This window comes from Choloepus didactylus, chromosome 24 (genome assembly GCF_015220235.1).
Source record: "Choloepus didactylus isolate mChoDid1 chromosome 24, mChoDid1.pri, whole genome shotgun sequence".
NCBI classification, from domain to species: domain Eukaryota; kingdom Metazoa; phylum Chordata; class Mammalia; order Pilosa; family Megalonychidae; genus Choloepus; species Choloepus didactylus.
The window spans coordinates 3,024,624-3,045,933 of record NC_051330.1 but is presented as its reverse complement, the minus strand read 5'-3'; the positions used below and the strand labels follow the sequence as shown (position 1 = coordinate 3,045,933).

At 39.6% G+C, this 21,310-nt stretch overlaps 2 protein-coding genes across 2 annotated transcripts in view; both read right to left on the bottom strand.

Annotated features, from left to right (window-relative positions):
- LOC119520029 (immunity-related GTPase family M protein 1-like) overlaps window positions 1–21,310 on the bottom strand; it is a 379,546-nt gene that overhangs the window by 305,022 nt on the left and 53,214 nt on the right. The window lies entirely within an intron of this gene.
- Window positions 6,621–9,218, bottom strand: LOC119520027 (T-cell-specific guanine nucleotide triphosphate-binding protein 2-like). Its single transcript, XM_037817782.1, has one exon. It carries the CDS (start codon window positions 8,144–8,146, stop codon window positions 6,824–6,826), a length of 1,323 nt encoding a protein of 440 aa, XP_037673710.1. The 5' UTR covers window positions 8,147–9,218; the 3' UTR covers window positions 6,621–6,823.

The window sequence follows — 21,310 nt, the reverse complement described above, 5'->3', positions numbered from 1 at the left end:
TTTTCAGTGGACAACATACTTGAATAAACATTTCTCCAAAGAAGATATACAAATGTCAGGTAAGTTTGGATGTATTATGTGCCCCAAAACACCATTATTTTTGATGCAGTCTTGTGTGGGCAGGAAACATATTGGTGTTGATTGGTTTGGAGACTTTTGATTGGATGTTTCTGTGGAGATGTGATCCCTCAACAGTGGGTGAGATCTTTCATTGGATAGTTTCCATGGAGGTGTGGCTGTGCCCATTCAGAATGGGCCTTGATTAGTTTGCTGGAGCACTATCTAAGCTCAGACAGAAGGAGCAAGCTTGCTACAGCCAAGGCGGACACTTTGAAGAATGCACAGGAGCTGAGAGAGGAGCTGCAGATGAGAGACATTTAGGAGATAGCTGTTGAAAGCAGACTCTTGCTCCTAGGAAGATAAGAGAGGACAAACACCCCGAGAGTAACTGAGAGTGACATTTTTGAGGAGCTGCAACCTACAGAGGAACATCCTGGGAGAAAGCCATTTTGAAACCAGAACTTTGGAGCAGATGCCAGCCACATGCCTTCCCAGCTAACAGAGGTTTTCCAGACACCATTGGCCATCCTCCAGTGAAGGTACCCAATTGTTGATGACTTACCTTGGACACTTTATGGCCTTAAGACTGTAACTGTGTAACCAAATAAACTCCCTTTGTAAAAGCCAATCCATCTCTGGTGTTTTGCATAATGGCAGCATTAGCAAACTAGAACAGTAAGGATGGTGATAATGGTAGCCCCACATTGTGATTGTAATTGACACCATTATTTGCATATTTCAAAGTGGTTATAAAGGGATATTACAGGTCATATAAATGTTACCAAAATATTTTTTAAAGCTTAGAATATCCATCCAAAACATAAACTATATAATTAATAGTATAATAATTATAATAATGTTTCATCAATTTAACAAAGGTACAAAAATAATGTGAAGTGTTATATACAGGGAAAATTGTGCATGTGTATGGTGGCTTATAAGGGAACTATGTCCTTTCTGCTGTGATCTCAGCCACTCCACCCTTTCCACATTAGTGTATGATGTGTGACTTGTCACAGAAAGCCCTGAAGTGGCTGTTCCACACTGTTCCTGACTATTTACCAGGTGCTCTAGGGGAGCAACTAGATTCCATACCTCACCACTCTGCCATCTTGCCCTGCCTCCCCACTCCCTCAATTTTGAAGGAGAGTTTTGATGGATAAAGAATTCTTGGCTGGCAACTTTTCTCTTTCAGAATTTAAAATATGTCATATCACTGCCTTCTGGCCTACTTGTGCCTGCTGTGTAGTCCCTACTTATTCTTATGTTGTTTCCTTCATATATGGTGAATCGCTTCTCTCTTGCTGCTTTCAAAGCTTTCCCCTTCTTGTCAGTATTTGACAATTGATCCATATGTCCCAGAGAGGATTTATTTGGATTTATTCTATTTGGAGTTTTTTGGGCATCTTCGATTTGCATATTTATGTCATTAAGAAGGGTTGGGAACTTTTCTCTAACAATGTCTTTGAATGCTCTTCTTAGTCCTTTACTATTTATTCTCTTCACCTTCTGGAACACTAATGATTCTTATAATTCTGTGATTCATGTTGTTCATCATTTCCCTGAGATCCATTTCAAATTTTTCAATATTTTTCATCACTTGTTCTTTTGTGCTTTCATATTTCATTGTCTGTCTTATAGTTCACTAATTCTTTCCTTTGCTTCTTCAAATCTGCTGTTGTATGTCTCAGGTATATTTTTAATTTGATCAATAGTAACGTTTATTTCCATAAGATCTGCTATTTTTTATTTACCCTTTCAAATTTTTCTTTATGCTCTTCTAGGGTCTTATTGATGTGCTTTATGTCCTTAGCCATTAAATTGAATATATTTTGGAGATTTGTGTATTCTTCTTTGATTAATTGCTCCAAGTTTTGTGTCTCTCTGGCTTTTTAACTTGGTCTTTTGGATTGTCCATATCTTCTGGTTTCTTCATACATTTTAAAATTTTTTTGTTGTTTTTGGCCTCATGGTATTTGCTTATCTTGATAGGGTTATTTCAGGATATGCAGAGTTATTTGGACATTTATCTATAATTTGGCAGAGCTATGGCTTGGTGGAGTGCACTATCCCTGTCCTACCAGATGGCTCTCTTGAGGCACCTCTTACCTCAATCTAGTTCTCCCCCAACTTTGTTGATGCACTGAGCAGGGGTCCAAGCTTGGTGGAAATCCAATCAGTGCAGCAATTTTCCATGTGCACAGGGGACTGTCTCCCCTTTGCGAGGGGAGCAGGTCCTGCACAGTTGGACAGGGATTCCACTCATGGCACAGCGATCCCAGCATTCCCCAGGGCTGCACGTGGACTACTGTCATGCTGCAGATATGCACATGTCACCTTCCAGCTCAAATGCCCCACGGTCCCTGTCCACTGAGTGCCCATGAGTCCCTGGGGTTGGGGAGGAATTCTTGACACTTGTATGTGTTGCCCTTGCCTTTTGGCTGTTCACAACATGGGGTTTCATTAAAAAACAAGACTGCTGAGTCTTGAGTTCCCTCATGGGAGCTCTCAGGTATGGGACTGTGAAGGTTATCTCCTCCGCCAGCAGCTGAGATGGGCACAAGGAACATGTAAAGCTGCCCCCTTCCGTGCTTGTCTGTCAGCTGCAACCATCAGTCCCTGGCATGGGGGCTCTTGGCCATGGGGCTATAAGGGGTTATCATCGCAGCCAATCGCTGAGAATGGTGGGTGCATGGATCATGGAATGCTCATCATCTGGCTCCAGCCACCCATCCCCAGTGGCTTTCTGGGCTGAACACTCATCCAACATAAATTCAGTCTCTAGGTCTCTCCAGCAACTTCCTCACTATGTGGGGTAGAATTCCCTGCCTGGCCAGTGGCACCAGTGTTTTTCATGTTGAAGAATTTTTCTCTATTTCTCTTAATCTACCACCTTCCTGGAAGACTCAGGATTTCATTTTATATGCTGGAGATCAGTCTCTTAAAAGATATATGGCTTCCAAATATTTTCTCCATTTGTGTTGGCTGCCTCTTCACCTTTTTGACATGCTATATTGCACTTCAGAAGCTTTAGCAAACCAAAACGGGCACTGTGTCCCTTAGCCGGTAGGCCAGCTGTGACTCGAGAGGCCTGGCATGAGCGGTCTCAGAGAGACTGAGAAGTAGAGGAACCCAGTGTTGAAACAGCATTCGCTGCCACGACACCAATGCAAGAACACACATAGCTATCAACCTAGAAGATGTGGGTAAGGAAAACATAATAATAGTGAGGATAAACCCACAGGTGAGTCCAGAAGTAAACACTCCAGCAGAATAATTGAAGGGGAATGGTCCACATCGGGCATGCCAGAATGACTATCACATTCCCAGCTTCATGTATCCAGGTCCAGTCCCTTGTTTAAAGGTGCACACTCTAGAATTTGTTGTGTGTTTGTGAGTACATAGAAAGAAAACAAAACAAAGAAACAAAAATGAGAAGAATTTAAGATACTATAGTTATAAAATGACACATCTGTAAACTGCATTATATTTTATAATACATCCTGGCAGGTTTAGTTTTCTTGACAAATGTAAGATTATTACTAATTTGATTATATAATGCAAAATCAAAAAAATCCTCTGAGATCCTAGAAACTCCACAAGCAGTAAACAGCAGAATGGGGCTGCAGATTTTTCTTTGCAATCCAGGTGCAGTGTTCTCTAGAACGTAAGGAACGACAAGTGCTAAACTGAGTGGGGACAGATAAACTATATGTCCTTGAAATCAACTAGGATGGAGAATCAACAAACCTCATATATCCTGTGGTGATATTTCATAACACATTCTCTGATGCACACATTTTCAACTATTCCAGTGGAGGCACTAGAGGAGGGTGAAAAAATTGGATGAATTTAAACATGTAAATGATGTTCATCAATTGCTTTATTTCTTCCTAAATTTGAGTAATGAACTATAAGAATCATTCACTGATCCAGCCACAGCCTAGCCTCCAAAAGGAGGGACCCTGATCCCCAGCCCATCCTCCTAAATGTTTCATTACCACAGTCCCTTACAGAAATGAGGTCCTGTGGGGCAGAGTTCAGCTCTAAATGTTCACACTGAGTTACCAGAACGTTCAGGTCAGTTTGACCTGCTCAGTCTAGATCATGGCATAGGATTCTTCCTCTGCTTTTGTCCTGTCCTGAAATATATTTCCAGTTACCCCAGATGGGCATCACAGGGAGAAAGAGACTGAAAGAGAACTTTCATATTGGTTCCATGAAAGAACATATTTTAGGACAGGACTCAATATCACCTGACTCCCGGATGACTTCTTGATGTGAAAGTGACCAAACATAGAGCAGTGAGGAAATACTCTCCCTAGAAAAGGTAAAGCTAAACTAGCATCTGCTGTTCTTGCCAACAACTAAGTCAATGCCAAGAAGAGAAATTTGAAGGTAGCGTAATATAACAGGTCAGCTCTTTGAAAGCTAAGGCTTGGTAAGTGAAGGGAGCAAAGAGAAACAATTTAGCAACAAGTTTGGAGCATCCTCTATGACCTCAGAAGGTCATGTTCTCCTGAATCCTGGTTCCAAAAGCAACCCGTGTGAATATTAACACAACAGGATAGCTGTGCAAATGCCAATTACAGTCTCATTTGGACACTGCATATTTCCAGCTCCTGTGGCTATAACTCAATTTTCTCACAAGTGTTTGCTTATTTCCTTCAGTCATTGCTGCTATACTTAAGGACATGGACGGAGAATTGGATGATGGGCATGGAATTTTGGGGTGGGATACAGAGAAGACACTGAGAAAGGATCGGTTGGTCAATATCATGAAACCTCATGGCTGGGCAGCACTGTGTTCCTGCTGGTCAGCCTCACAGGCATCAAAGAGCTTAAGGTTTTCAGTATGTGCAAGAAGTGGTTATTTTTATCCCTATTTTAGAAAACATGCTTGTGACTTTGTAAGACTTAATTCACTCACCCACACTCACACAGAAAGGAGGTAGAACACCTAGGATTCAAAACTAAAATTTTTATTTTTGTCATTTATTCAACAAATGTTTATTGAAGATATCTATATGTTAGATAACTTTTGCAGATGAGATGCAGAGGAAATAAAGCAAACACCCCAACTGACGTCATTTACTTGAAAGTCTAGTGAGGAAGAAAATACTTACTAAATCATTTCTAACAGGTGCTGGACATATATCAAGTAAGATAGGGACATAGGAAAAGGGAAAAAATTTATGCATATATATATATATATATGATATATATATCTAATAACTCTAACATAATTACTTCATTTGCTTGATCCTAATATAAATAATATAGTCAAAGAAAAGCAATGTCATTATCATTATTTTTTCAATACTGCTGCTGAAAAAGGTGTAAGGTTCCTTAAGAATAGTTTTTATCCTTGGTATATATTCTAACAGAAATTTACCTTCAAATTATATCAGTCTAAAACCTTGAAATGGTGTTTTGTTATGCCAATATTTTGCTTTCTATTGCTTGAACACTTATACAGCTACATAAAACATTTGCATATTTCCAAGGCAAATCCTACAAAATAAGTTGTACTAAGCAAAACCTAGTTTTCACCCCTGCCCCTTCACCCCATTCTATCCCATCCCCTATAGATGATTTCATTTTATTCTTCTGGTTTTGTCATTCTTTAAACATATGTGCAAATATTTACTCATAATCTTAACTTTATTAGCTGAGCAGTATTGTACTATATATATATCTCTATGCGTCTTGTGTTCAACACATAATAATTCCTGGTCACTCCATGATTAAATAGAAGATATTCCTCATTCTTTTCTACAGTTCACTAGCCAGCTATTGTGATATACCTCCTTCTATTGAAGAAAATTTTAATTGTTTACAGTCAGTTTCCATCTCAAGCAGGGCTGCAATGAACAGTTTAAGGGATATACATTTTTGTAATTTTTCTAGTGTTCTTTGGCATAGATTCTTCATAGTGGGATCATTTGGTAAAAGCATAAGTATATATATAATTTTCTTAGATATTGCCTTGTTTTCCACATTACGGGGTGTATCATTTCATATTTCCACCAGCATTATATACCTGTAACTATATTTATTAGACGTGTGATTGAGTATCTTACCATATGCTTAAGAAATTCTTGTATTTCTTTTTATTTCCACTCACTGTTATTACTTTATTTTATTTTATTCCCTAGCCTCTCAACTTAGGGAACAAATTATTCCAGTATGGAAATCCCTGGCATATGTTTGTTTCTTCTGCACTTGCCCTTCTCACAAAGTATCTCACATAAAAGGATTTCCTCAAAATTTCTCTTTCATTTCTTATGATACTATGCCAGTTCATTATCTTACATACTTATCAAATGAAATGTTAAGCCTACAAAGGAATGAGGACGATTAGGTTCAACGTTTACTGTCTTATTAATGATCACAGTGCACATATTCACAAAAACACCACGAATGCCAAAAACACACTATGTACACATTCACTCAGTAATATTGATGAGGATCTACTGAGTGCACAATAACATTTCACTGGTATGTCTGTAACTAAGTCCCTAGGTTATGAAAGAGCCCATCACACAGGGTTAATTCTCTCCTCTTTGCAAAGAATTTTGGATTCCTTTCCTTTATTTTCCCAAGAGGGTCCCCAAAGATGGATGCTTTAGAGCTGATTGCTCTTTTTCTCAGATAACAGTCATGGAGGAGGTGGTCCACTCTTGGCTGTGAGCTGGGACTGCGTCAAGGAAAGCTGACTCCACCTTTGCAGAACCAGTGTCATGAAAACACGGAGGATAAGTCAGGGGAGAGCTGCTTCACTTTTCCCATTTTCACACTCAGCATCCAGAAGTGGTTTGGTTTTCTCAGAGGTAGCATCGATCCTAAAAATCTCTTCTTTTTTAAGGAGAACTTTAGCATCATCCACCACTGTGTCAAGGAAATAAGTTTGCCAATAGAACATTTTACCAAAGTAGAGGCCTGTGGCAATGAGGCCACCACTGACGGAGAAGATTTTCTCCACACATTTCAACAGTGTTTTCCCTAAGGTCTCCTCATCCTTCTGACCTGACAGCAAATTGGGAGACTTAATGTTTTCTGTGAGCTCTTCCAGTGACACATTCAAACTTTCAGCCATGTTTTTGAGGGATTCATCATCCAGCCCAAAGTGAGATCTATAGAGATTTAAGGTCTCCTTCAGTGTCTGCATTTCATCACCCCCTACACTCATGAAAGGGATGGTGGCCCATGCTCCAGCCTTCAGTGCCTCCAGCCAGATCTTCTGCTTCAGGGAATCCCTCTTCCTGTCAATGGCAGCCTCGGTAACACAGGGCAGGCACTGCACAAAGATATGGCGCTTCTGAGCTGGGAGATCCTTCAGAAGAGTGGTCTGCAACTTTGGGAAATCATAGTCAGACACATCAAAGCTGGAGATTAAGAAGACACAAGGATCAGTCACTTCAGCTTTCTCAAGATGTTCCAGACAGTACTTTCTGATGTCTTGAAAGAGAGTATCCTTATTGAAAGTCTTGGGTTTATTCTTTTTTTCATTGTATATATCACTGTCTACCTTGGATCGAACAAAGTAGAAATTCTTCTTCATTTTTTTAATTGCTTTGGCAAGTTGAGCATCATTCTTTTTGAAGCGTGTAGTAGAAATAATAATAAAGAAGTCATAGTCACCAAATTTCATTTCCTTCAGATACTTCTCTGGTGGGAATTTGGTGGTTCCGATGCCAGGCAAGTCCCATATTGTCACATTGGAAATCTTCGGGTGTTTGTAGTCTTTTCTCTCCATGGTTGTCTCTACACACCCTACCTGGGCTGCATCTTTCCCTTCATGGTCCACACCCCTCAGGGCATTGATAAAACTGGATTTCCCTGACCCAGACTCTCCTGTCACAGCAATGTTTATTGGGGCATTCTCAATCTCTTTCAATGCATCACAGATCACAGAAATTGTCTTTTGAACATCTCCTTTCTCCAGAAGTGATTGGATTGAAGTGATGGTTTCTGAAGAGAGGATTTTGCTTTCTATCTTGTAATTCTTAAAAAAGTCTTGAAAGCTGGAGGCCAAGTCATGAGCATAGGATTGTTCAGGGGTGGAGGAAGGTGACTGACCCATGTCCTTGAGCACCAGAAGGACCTAGAGGGGGGAGGAAAGAGCAATGGTCAAAGAGGTGAGAATGCAAAGATGCTATGAGGTTTGAACCCTCCCACATTATAGATAGCAGCATCTTCCCTTTATAACGATGTGCATTTCCTGGACTTCTGAACTGTATATAGTTTACCCTTGGCCAGACTTTTCCCTTATCTTCGAATGCCCTCCTCCCTGAAGAGCTTCTGCACCATTCAGGACTAATTTGGAGGCCTGATTATCCTATCAAAACTCGTAACCATGCTATTTTTTATTTTATCATGTTTTAGTTTTCTTTATCTTTTTTTTAAATTCCGTTTTATTGAGATATATTCACATACCGTAAATCATCCATGGTGTACAATCAACTGTTCAAAATAATACTTGTTGCAAAATAATATTTGTGAAATTCTAAAAAGGGAACACAACTTATTAAAAAAATTAATGAAAGCACCACTCGCCACCACACTCCTTCCCACCTGTTACGTAAATCTTCCCACAAAAATCGTCTTAACATTTGACTGCCTCTAATTTTCCCAGTAATAGGCCCTGTTTCTTATTCAAAGCAGTGAAATAGAGATGTGTCGGCATTTTACTTCACACATGAAATTCTATATATTGTGTCTTTGTTACAGAATAAAATTTTACAATGTTTTTCTTTTCCTAGAAAGTGTGGTGGCTCAAGTAACAGGGTGCTCCTCTTGCAGAATATTAATAGGTTCCATGTAACCATGTTATAAAAATTAATGCTGCACTGTACACATGGACTTGCTAGGAGTCAGCAACTCTCCTGAGGTCCTACACATCACCTATCACCAGCCTGTATAGACAAGTGGACAGGATCTGGTGGATATGTAGGCAGGTAATTAATGCAGTAACGTGTCAGAGAGCCTTGGGTTTCTGCAGCTGAGACAGGAAGCCTTGGGTGAGGGCAAAGAGGCCCATTAAAAGGACGGAGAAAGCACATGCAACAGCAGAAGCAATAGCACCCAGTCCTTATATTGAGCCTGTTATATGTAGACCAATGTGCTAAGCACTGCGTGAGAACAAAGGGGTAGAAACCATAATTCCTAACGTTGAATGGCTAGCAGGCTGTTTGCACAGTGCCTTGCTACTCAAAGTGTGAAACAGCAGCATCAGTATCAGTGGGGAGCTTGTTAGAAATGCTGAATCTCAGGCCCCAGCTCAGACCCACTGAACCAGAATCTGCATTTTAACAAGATCCCCAGGGGATGCTGTTGCACATTAAAGTTTGAGAAGCAATGGACCATGAGGTTCCAGATCTGATCACATCAGAATTCCATGCTGGGCGCATCCTAACTTCCCGTCCTGAAATCTCACCACTCCTTACCAGCCTTGGAACCCTACACTCTAGCCTCTTGAGGACAGATACCTTGTCCTTCAGTCCATCTTCGAGGCTTTCCTCATGCAAAGGCCTAACCAGCCTCTCTGCCTGTCAGAAACTCCTCATCTTCAACCTGTGGATCTCCTTTTTGAAACCTGACCCAATCTCCCAATCAGAAATGTCATTACTATTCATTGCCACTGCCTGATTTTATTATCTTTAAGACATTTGCATATAGCTTAATGGTTAGAGGGATGGACTTTAGAGCCAGCTCATCCTGAGTTGAGCCCCACTTGTACCATTTTTGATCTGTGGTAGATTGGATCATTGTTTTCAATTTTTCACACCCTTCTTTTATAAGAATTACACATCCACAAGCTCCTTCTATGTGATTTTACAGACTTTCCCAGTTCTTTGAAGATACAATAATTTCCTTTCCATTCATGTTGGTCTTGCCATGTGACTTGAATTGGTTAATGGGATGTGGGTGAAAGTGACAGGGTGTGGGTTCTGAGCCTAGGCTTTAAGAGGCTTTAGGAGGCATCATGTGCTTATATTGTCCCCTGTGCTTCTGCCATCACAAGAGCAGAATCTGTTCGAGGTTAGCTGCTGGTCCAAGGAGACTGAGAGACACATGAAACAGACTCGGACACAACCTTCAGCCAAGCCAATTTGACCCACATCTTGAAGCAGAATTTCCCCAGCAGACCCATAGAAGTAAGATTAAAAAAAAAAAAAAAAAAAAAAAAAGGCTTATTATGGTATGCCACTTAGTTTAGCAGTGGTTGGCTGCACAGCATAATTTGTGATACCACACAGGTAATGAACTTTGTGCCCTGAGACAAATCGTTTAGCCTCTCTAAACCTCAATTTTCCCATCTATAACAATGACATACAAATATATGTCTCGTATTATTATTGGGACAATTAAAATATGATCATCTATGTTAAAAAAGACCTATATACTGAAACCCCAAAACACCCAGAATATGAATATGTATATATATATATATCATGTCTTAAAACTAAGGAAAAAGAGACAACACAATTCAAAAAGTCTGTCTGTAGGGATGTCTTGCCTTAAATAGATTTTCACCCAAAATAAAGCATATCTAAGCATCCAATAGATACATGAAAGGTGCTCAAATTCACTAGTCAACAATAAAATGCAAATTAAAATCATAACATGACATTACTACACAGCCACTGAAATGGCCCATATGTTAAGGAGGGATGATAACAAATATTGGCAAGAATATGGAGCAAATGAATCTTTTATGTGCTCCTGGTCCATCCACTTTGGAAAACTCTCTGGAAGATTCTGCTGAAATGAAAGGACACCTAGGCTACGGTGCTGCAATTCCAGCCAACAGAAATGGGTGCATTTGGTGATGGAAAGTCATAGTCAGTAGGGGAGTGAGGGAGGCTCGGGGCTTTCCCACGCTGCGGGCCAGGGTCGCGCCCCCCACCCGTTCCCGCACCTACTTCGTCTACCCCGGGGCAGAGACTCAGCCTCCCAGGCGCCCAGAAGCATCTGCTGGATCGCGGGGTCGGAGCCCCCAGCCCGCTGTGCGCCCTGCCGAGCCCCCTCCCGTGTCCTCAGGTCGGCCCAGGAGGGTCCGGGAACCGCCTAGAGGTGACCGCGCGGACTCGCTGACTGCATCTGCCCCAGCCGCAAGGGGACAGGAGGCCCTGCCCTACCTCTGCCAGGTGAGAGGGGCTTCCCTTATGACTCCCAGCAGCTGTGCAGCCCCACTGCTTTCCACAAATGGAGTAGCTAATCTTCCAGCTGATCCATCCACTGGCATTTATTATGGTTGGGCCAGTGCTGGAAGTGGAGATGTCCATAGATGGTGGTGAGCACAGGATGGAACCTGTACTACAAGAACAGGAAAAAGTCCATGGCAGCTCACATCACGCCTCCAAAGAGGACTTCTACGGGGAATGCTCAATGTGGTCATCACTGGCTCCCTCAGAGCAGAAAAGAACTTGCATCCTTAGGAGTCACTTATTTCAGCAATTCAAGGTGATATTGAGGAAGCTAAGAAATGACTAGAATTACCAGAACATTTGAAACTTAAAGAAGAAATTTCTTTCAGGTTTTTAAAAGCAAAATAATGAATGGCCAATGCTGAAAAATCGTGGTATTTATTCATTCACTGTTTTCTAGTATTTCCCTTCTCATAACTACACAGTCTCATGTTGGCTATATTTTAAAAATCAGTCATTTTCCTATAGCTGTGAATTAGTTCAAACAGTACAATGCAATCACTACATTTATGCTTCAACTGTTAAATTAAACCCATCATGCCACAGTACTAAAAATATTTCATTTAAAAAATCAAGATTCCTTTTTATGTTATATGTTGATTAAAAACTCTTTCAGGAGAGGATCTAAGATGGCGGCATAGAGAGGAGTGGAAGGTAAGTCACCCCCCTGGAACAACCAAAAAACCCAGAAGCAACTAGTAAATAATTCGGAATAACTACAGGGGGACAAACCTGACCATCTACTCATCATACACCAACCTGAACTGGGAGAAATGCCCAAGATTGCAACATGAAATCTGTAAGTAAAAACTGCGGATCCAAGCTGGGAGACCCCTCCCCCCACAGCCCAAGCTGCAAAGGCTCTTGGTGCCAGAGAGAAGCTTTCTCCCAGCAAGTGAATGCAGCTCAGCTGAGCTCCAACTGGGGTTTTAATTAGCGAGTGTGAACTGCTCACTATGAGATATGAATATCCAACAAGCAGAGGCTTTGGGTGATGACTGACCTTGGACAGCTGGAGGGTGGCCTTGGACGAGCTCTGAAGGGGACTCTCTGTTCCTTTTTTGGCTCAGTGGAGAAAGCCTCAGCCATTTTCAGTTCCCAGTGCTGTGACCCAGACAAGGGTATAGCACAGGCAGAGAGAGACCACTGAAATGCTAATGACCTCCCCCTAGGGGGTCTTATCTTCTCTAAGAGGAAAGGGGTGGGGCCCAGCTCTACTACCTGCCTTCCATTCAGAACTTGGGGAAAAAGAGCCACAACCTCCTTACACCAGTCAAGAATTATAGGCTAACAGTCGCCACCTGCTGGGCAGAAAAGCAGTGTCCAGAGGCATCACAGGGTGTACCGAATTTCTAAGACACACCCTCAGGGAAACCGGATACAGAATATTTCTTCCTTCTGGGACCTGAGCCTGTTCTGATCTGGGGAGGCCTGATTGGGGTAACCAAGGAAACCACGCCTAGAGAACAGAAAACTGCAACCTACACTAAGAAAAATGAGGTTATGGCCCAGTCAGGGAAACAAACTTGCACTTCAGCTGTGATGCAGGAATTGAAACAACTAATATAAGTCAATTCAAAAAGTCTAGGGAAGATATGTTGAAAGAGATGAACCATATAATGAAAACACAGGACATACAAAAGGTAGAAGTTGAAAGTTCAAAACACCAACTGGCAGAATCTATGGAAATGAAAGGCACAACACAAGAGATGAAAGACACACTGGAAACATACAACAGCAGATCTCAAGAGGCAGAAGAAAACACTCAGGAACTGGAGAACAAGACAGCTGAAAGTCTACACACAAAAGAACAGATAGAGAAAAGAATGGAAAAATATGAGCATCATTTCAGGGAACTTAAAACGAAAAGCAAGAATTTACGTGTCATTGATGTCCCAGAAGGATAAGAGAAGGGAAAAGGGGCAAAAGCAATAATAGAGGAAATAATCAATGAAAATTTCCCATCTCTTATGAAAGACATAAAATTAGAGATCCAAGAAGCACAGCATATCCCAAACACAACAGATCTGAATAGGCCTACACCAAGACACTTAATAATTAGATTATCAGACATCAAACATAAAGAGAGAATCCTGAAAGCAGCAAGAGAGAAACAATCTATCACATACAAAGGAAGCTTCATAAGACTATGTGTGGATTTCTCAATAGAAACCATGGAGGCAAGAAGGAAGTGGGGTGATATATTTAAGATCCTGAAAGAGAAAAAACAACCAACCAAGAATCCTATATCCAGCAAAACTATCCTTCAGATATGAGGGAAAGTTTAAAATATTCTCTGACAAACAGACAATGACAGAGTGTATGAACAAGATACATGTTCTACAGGAAACACTAAAGGAAGCACTGCAGACAGGAAAAGACAGGAGTGAGAGGTTTGGAAAACAATTTTGGGAGATAGTAGCACAGCAACGTAAGTACACTGAACAAAGATGGCTGTGAATATGGTTGAAAGAGGAAGGCTGGGACCATGTAGGACACCAGAATAAGAGACAAATGATAAAGACTGGGACTGTGTAACTCAGGGAAACCTAGGGTGCTCAACAATTGTAATAAAAGGTACAAATATGTTTTAACATGAGGTAGAACAAATGAATGTCAACATTGCCAAGTGTTAAAAATAGGGTGGGATTGGGGGGGAAATACCGTCAATGCAAACTAGAGGCTAGAATTAACAGAAACATTGTATTATGCCTCCTTTAATGTAACAAAGGCAATATACCAAAGCAAATGCATATGGAGGGGTGGGGAATAGGGGAAGAGTAAGGGACTCCTGGCATTGGTGATGTTGTCTGACTCTTTACTCTACTTCAGGTTAATGCTATCTTTCCCTTTGTCACTTTCTAGGTATCAAGTTTTTTTTTCCTCTCTCTTTTCTTTTTCTTTTGCCTCTCTGCCTTCTTTGACTCTTCCTCCATCTTTGTGGAAGAAATAGAAGTGTCCTTATATAGAGTGGCAATGGTGCTCAATACATAAATACATGACTATAAGGGAGCCAATGATTGTTTACTTAGGACGGAATGTATAGTGTGTATGACTGAAATATCTTAAAAGAAATGGGTTGATGAAGAAACCTTGAGGGCACTATATTGAGTGAAATAAGATGGACACATAAAGGCAAATATCAGGGTCTCACTGATATGAACTAATTATAATATGTAAACTCATAGATATGAAATATAAGTTACTAGGACATAGAAATGAGGCTAAAGAATGGGGAGCAGTTGCTTATTATGAGCAGAATGTTCAACTAGGGTGAACTTAAACATTTGGAAATGGACAGAGGTGATGGTAGCACGTTGTGAGAATAACAGTGTTGAATGGTGTGTGAAGGTGGTGGAAAGGGTAAGCTCAGAGTCACACATGTCACCAGAAAGAAAGCTGGAGGTTAAAAGACGGGAATGTGTAAAACAGTGAATCTTGTGGTGAACAATGTCTGTGATTAACTATGCAAATATTAGAAATCTCTCTCATGAACTAGAACAAATGTATGTCACTATACCTGGAAGTTAACAATAGAGAAGCATATAGGGAAAAATATTCCTATTGCAAACTATATACTACAGTTAGTAGTATTTTAACATTCTTTCATCAACATAAAAAATATACTATACCAAGAATATGAATCAATAATGGAGAGGAGCATGGTTAGGGGTATGGGAGGATCTGAGTTTCCTTTTTTTTTGTTCTTATTTCTTTTCTGGAGGAGTGAAAATAGTCTAAAAATTGAAAAAAATTAATTGTGTTAGATGCACAGCTGTATGGCAGTGCCGTGGGCAATTGATTGTATACTTTCGATCTTTGGATAGTTGTCTGGTATCTGAACAATCTCAATAAAAAAAAAATTAAAAAAAAAACTCTTTCAAAGCTTTCTAAAATGTGCCACTTAGAAAGGACTTAAATTTCTTATGATGGACATAAGTATATAAGTGTGGGTGAAAGGCATATCACTTGTTTGAGATGAGACATGATTCTCATGGTAAAATATCAGTGTGTAGTATATACTTGTATATAGCATGTGCTGTTAAACAGAGTAGGCTTGTGGAAGTAAATGCATGGTAATCTATTATAAACCTAAGAGGAAAAATCCAGATTTTGTATTTTTTATAATTGTGCAATGATTTCTTTCACATAAATATATTTTATTGCAGACATAAAACTTGAGAAATTTCATTTCAGTCATCTGCTTCATAAGGTGAATTCACTGTACTCTGTTCCATGTTTACAAAGACGTGCCTGAATTCTAAATGGTTCTTGACTTCCTCTTTCCACTAATTTTTGTTTGTATTTTAAGACAAAGACAAATGAGTGTTTTTCAAATCTACATTTCTCATTTTTGAGTTGGATAACAGTTTTCTCCTTTTGAAGAGTATATATTCCCATTCTTCAACATTTTACTTGATTGTTTCTTTTTTCCTTTAAATGATTACCAGTGCTGAATTTTTAGTTTTTTTTTCATCTAGATTAACTTACAACAGTACACTTAAAAGAGACTGAACATATCTTTACCATTCAATCCTTTCACTATATGAACAGTGATGGACATGTATATCTGCATTTCACTTAAAAAAATTTCTTTAGATTTCAAGATCTAATTGAACATACAGCAGTTCATTTATATATACCAGTTTCTTAAAGAACACAAAATTCTTGGGGTTCCCCTCCCCTGAAAATCTGTAAGTGTCAATTTAGCTAGGAAAGAGCTTGAAAATTATTTATTTTTCATGCAATTATGCCTGAGAAAATCTAAACTCTGTAGTTGTACATGTTCAGTGCCAATCTAAAGAGTGCTTATAGCTTGGGGTAAAAGCATAAATAATAAGGTTCTAGTTAAATAAAAATATTCATATACAGAAGACTTTGGGGGAGATGGCTGAAAAGGAGAGGCAGAGCATACTTCTTCTTCATGAAAAAACTAAAGAATATGCAGAAAATACCCAGGACAGTGGTTTAAGGGTATGAGCAGCCAGGAAGGACTCTACAATATATAGTGAGGACTTGGCTGAAAAAGCAGATGAATTAGGAATGAAAGGGTGGGCTTAGTTTATCCAACTGGGGCCACTGGGGCTGGAAGCTGTGAGCTGGATGCTGAGCAGTGGAAGTAAGAGCTCTCCACTCCCACACATCCATCTCAGAAATGAGCTGGGGAGATAACCCTTCTCAGCCCTGTAGTTGGGAGCTCCCATGAAGGAGCTCAGGAAACAGTGGACCTGTGATGACCACGAGCAGATGGCCCAGTGCATTTACTTTTCCTCCATGGAAGCCCATGTTGTGCAAAAATGAGAGGCAGAGATAACAGATGGTGTCACATGAAAGCACCATGAGCCCTTCCCCTGCTCTAGAGGCCCTAGGCACACAGTGGGCAAGTGACAAAGGCACATGGAGGCCTGGGAAACACCAGACCCACTGTGCCCTTAAGAGGACTCCCTGCCAAACTGCACAGGGTCCAATCCCCAACCCAAGGGCTGGCAGTCCGCAGTGCACACAAAGAACAGCTGCAGTGACTGGATTTCTACCTGGTTTGGACCCCACCCAGTGCCCAGCTGCCCTTGGGTAAAGCTGGCTAGAAGGTAAGTGGTGGTTCAAGAGCACCATCTGATGGGAAGACAGGGAAAGTGCACTCCAGCAGGCTGTGGTTATGGCAAAATTTTATATAAATGTCCAAAAAATCCTACATTTCCCAAAATAACCTTATCCAGATAAGAAAATGCCCCAAAGCCAACAGAAAATCCCAAAGCACATGAATACCCAAGAAGACATGGACAAGTCAAATGACCAAATTAAAAGGCTGGGAGAGACACAAACCTTGGAGGAATTCATCAAAGAAGTATACACAAATCTATAAAAAAACTTCAATGGGTTGGCTAAAAAGATGACATCAAGAAGATAGCAAAAGAGCATAAAGAAGAATTTGAAAGAGTACAGAGAAAATAAATCTTATGGAAACCAAAGATACTGCAGAAAAAATTAAAAATATGCTAAGGATGAAAACAGCACATTTGAAGTGGCCAAAGAAATAATAAATGAACTGCAGGACAAGGCAATTGAATGTGAACGCACAAAAGAACAAATGGGGGAACATGGACAACATGAAGTGCACAAATATAGGAGTCCTTGGGGTCCCAAAAGGAGAAGAGCAAAGTTCTAGGAACAGTATTTGTGGAAATAGTTGACAAAAACCTCCAACCCTTATAAAAGATATAAATATGCAAATCAAGAAAGCTCAAACAACTCCAAATAGAATAAATACAAATACACCCACTAGGAAAAATGCACTGATCAGATTCTCAAATGCTGAGGAAGAGAAAGTCCTGAAAACAGCAAGAGAGAAGTGATTCACCACATACAAGGGAAATGACAAAAACCTAAGTATTGACTACTCATTGGGCACCATGGAAGTGAGAAGGCAGTGGTATGATGTATTTAAGATTCTGACGGAGAGAAATTGCCAGGCAAGAGTTCTTTTCCAAGCAAAGTTCTACTTAAAAATCTAGGGAGAGGAGTGATGTCATCAACATGGTGACATAAGCAGCTAATGAAAACTTCTCCCCAGATACCCAGTGAAAAAGGGAGATGACCCCAACTTGTACAAAACTCTGGAGGAGGGTATAGATCAGAGAAGGATATAAATGCTGAGTTGAAGAAAAAGAAAAATCTCAAATGGAAATCTCCTTATGTAGATTGTGGTGGTAAATACATAACTATGTGATTATACCATGAAACATTGAACTGTTTAATTAGGAAGGACTGTATAGGGTAGTGAATAAGACTGTCTAAAAAGTAAACATAGGGATATAAGTGCTGGAGAAAATGTGGAAGAGAGGGATTGTAACTATTCAGTGTTGGTGGGGAAGTAGAATGATGCATCCTATCCTGAGGGCAGTGTGCTTCCACTGGAAGATGAATATGGGGTTGCCATATGGTCCTGCAACCCAATTATGGGATGTACACTTGGAATAACTGAGAGCAAGGGCGCAAATGGACATTTGCACACTGCTGTATGTGGCAGTATTATTCACAGTTTGCAATGGATGTTGGTGGCCTAAGTTTAGAGCAACAGATGAATGGAATGATGAGCTGAGGTTTATGCACACAATGAAATATTGAGTGGCTACAAGGAGTGAAATAGTGAGGCATGCAACTATGTGATATGGACATGAGGACAGTATGTTGAGTGAAATATGCCAGAAACAAAAGAATCATTTAAATGCCTCACTACTATGGATGAACTATAAATTGCAAGCACTGAGAATTGAACCTGAGAGCATAGGTTATCGGGGGAGACTTACTGCAAAGGTAACTAGATTGTAAGCTCGTACAGCAGTCACATGTATTCCTGAGATGCAATGGTTACTTCTTTATTCTCAGATAATGAGCAATTTGTGTATAACCTGGTGGGTCACTGGAACTTCAGGTATCTGTGTAACACCTGAGACTCAGAGCTAGAGTTTAGTAGCTATGAATGTCAGCATTACCCCATACGGCAACTGTTAAAGAAGCTGGAAAAGATTGTAGTCTTCAATTACAGATATGAATGAAATGGACTTGGTTAGGGCTAAGGTAAATCAGCCTAAAGGGTAAAGGATGATATTGATGGCATTTTAAAACTTCAACTTCTGTGTGAGACCAAAAGAAGAGATGTTTATTTAGTTCCAAATCTTTATTCTCTATGGCACAGTATATAATTTGAATTCTATGATCAGTTTATTCATGATCGAGTTAATGTATTATTACATAGAACCTTGAATAAGGGGCGTGAACTGAATGCTTTTAGAGGTTGGTGTGAAGCCTCTATACATCCCTATAGGAATTTGGGCAGAGGATAAAAATGTATTTGCAAATCCCCCTTAAGGGACTGGAGAAAGAAAATGTGGAAATATAAACCTCCTCACCTGGGGAATCCTCTGGTATTCTCACAAGCATTGGACACTACCAATTTAGAAGGCCAAGCCCTTGATCTTGGGTCTTGCCCTTATGAAGCTTGTACTGCAAAGAGACGCTAAGGCTACTTCATTTGTGCCTGAGTCATCCTTGGAGAACTACCTATTATTTCTCCAGATGTGGCCAACTCCCTAAGCCAACTTGTCAGGTGGACTCGCTGCCCTCACCACTATGTGGGACATGACTCCAAGCAGTGTAAGTACCCCTGGCAATGTGGAACATGACTCCCAGGGAGAAATCCTTCTTGATCAAACTGGGGGAAGGGAAATGAAACAAATAAAGTTTCAGTGGGTGAGAGATTTCAAATGGAGTCAAGAGATCATTCTGAGGGTTATTCTTATGCATTCTATAGATATCCCCTTTTCACTGTTGTATTAGAATAGCTAGAAGGTAATACCTGAAACCTTTGGACTTCAATCCAGTAGCATTTATTCTCAAAGATGATTGTGTAACTATATAGCTTATACAGTTAAGGAGTGTGAAAACCTTGTGGCTCACACTGTTTATCCAGTTTGTGGACAGATGAGTACAGAAATGAGGACAAAAAGTAAATGACTAAAAGGGGGTGAGGGGGTATGGGATGATTTGAGTGTTTATTTTTTACTTTTATTTTATATTTATTATTATTTTTTATTTTTTTGGATTAATGGAAATATTCAAAAATTGATTGTTCATAAATACACAAGTGTATAACTGATATATGATGAAGTTATTGTACACTTTGGGTGATTTATGGTATGCAATATGTCTCAATAAATCACATATTAAAAGAAAAAAGGGAGTGCTTAAAATTTTCAGAGACAAAAAGTGCTGAAAAAAATGAGGAAATTTGTTAACAGGAGACATGACCTGCAAGGAATACTAAAGGCAATTTCTAACTATTGAGGAAAAGAAAGGAGAGAAAAGTCTGGAGTAGGGAATATAACTGAAGAGTATTTGTAAGGGTAACCTAAAGGGAAAAAAGGAGAGAATAGGGCAGAAATAGATTGGAAATAAAAAACAAGGAAAATGGTTAGTTCAGGAACTGTCCTCACAATAATTATTTTGAATGTGAATAGATTAAACTCCCCAATTAAAAGATACAGACTGGTAGAATGCGTTAGAAAGTATGACCCATTCTACCACTCTACAAGAGACTCATCTTAGCTGCAGCAACACAGGGACTGAAAGTGAAAGAATGGAAAAAAATATTTCATGAAACTTGAAGCCAAAAAAAAGCAGGGGTAGCTATACTAATATCAGACAAGATAGACTTTAAATGGAAATATATAATAAGAGACAAAAATGGACACTATATTAATAAAAGGGACACTTCACCAAGAAAAAATAGCAATCATAAATGTTTATGCATCCAATCAAGTAGCTCCAAAGTACATGAGACAAACATTGGCAAAATGAAGGAAGGAGCAATAGACATTTCTACAATAATACTGGGAGACTTCAATACACCGTTCTCTTATAAATAGATCATCTAGGCAGAGGACCAAATAAGGAAATTGAGAACTTAAAACAATGTGATAAATGAATTATACATAACAGACATATACTGGTTTCATCCCAAATTGCCAGTTATGTATTCTTTCTTAGCACTCATGGAATTTTCTCCAAGATAGATCATACATAGGGCACAAAACAAGTTCAATGTTTAAAAAGGTTGAAAAAATTCAAAATTCTAATACCCTTGGTTTTCTAGGGTATTAGAATAGCTAGAAGGAAATAAATGAAATGGAGGAACTGTAATCCATAACAATCTTTGAAATTTGCTCTATATCTACTTGTTAAATTGTACTTTGAAAGTTTTCACCTTTCTGTATACATGTTATATTTCAAAATAAGGATAACTGAAATGTTGGAACAGTAACCCATAACATTCCTTACAATTTTCTCTATAAGTACTTGTTAAATCATACTTGGAATGCCGTAACTTTCTGATACATGTTATATTTCACAATGAAAATATAAAAAAATCATATCCAAGAATTTTAATAGCACCAGCATTTGTCTAGATAAAAGTTGGAAGGAAGCCAAAATTCATCAACATTATAATGGAGAAGTAATTTGTGGCATATCATACATGG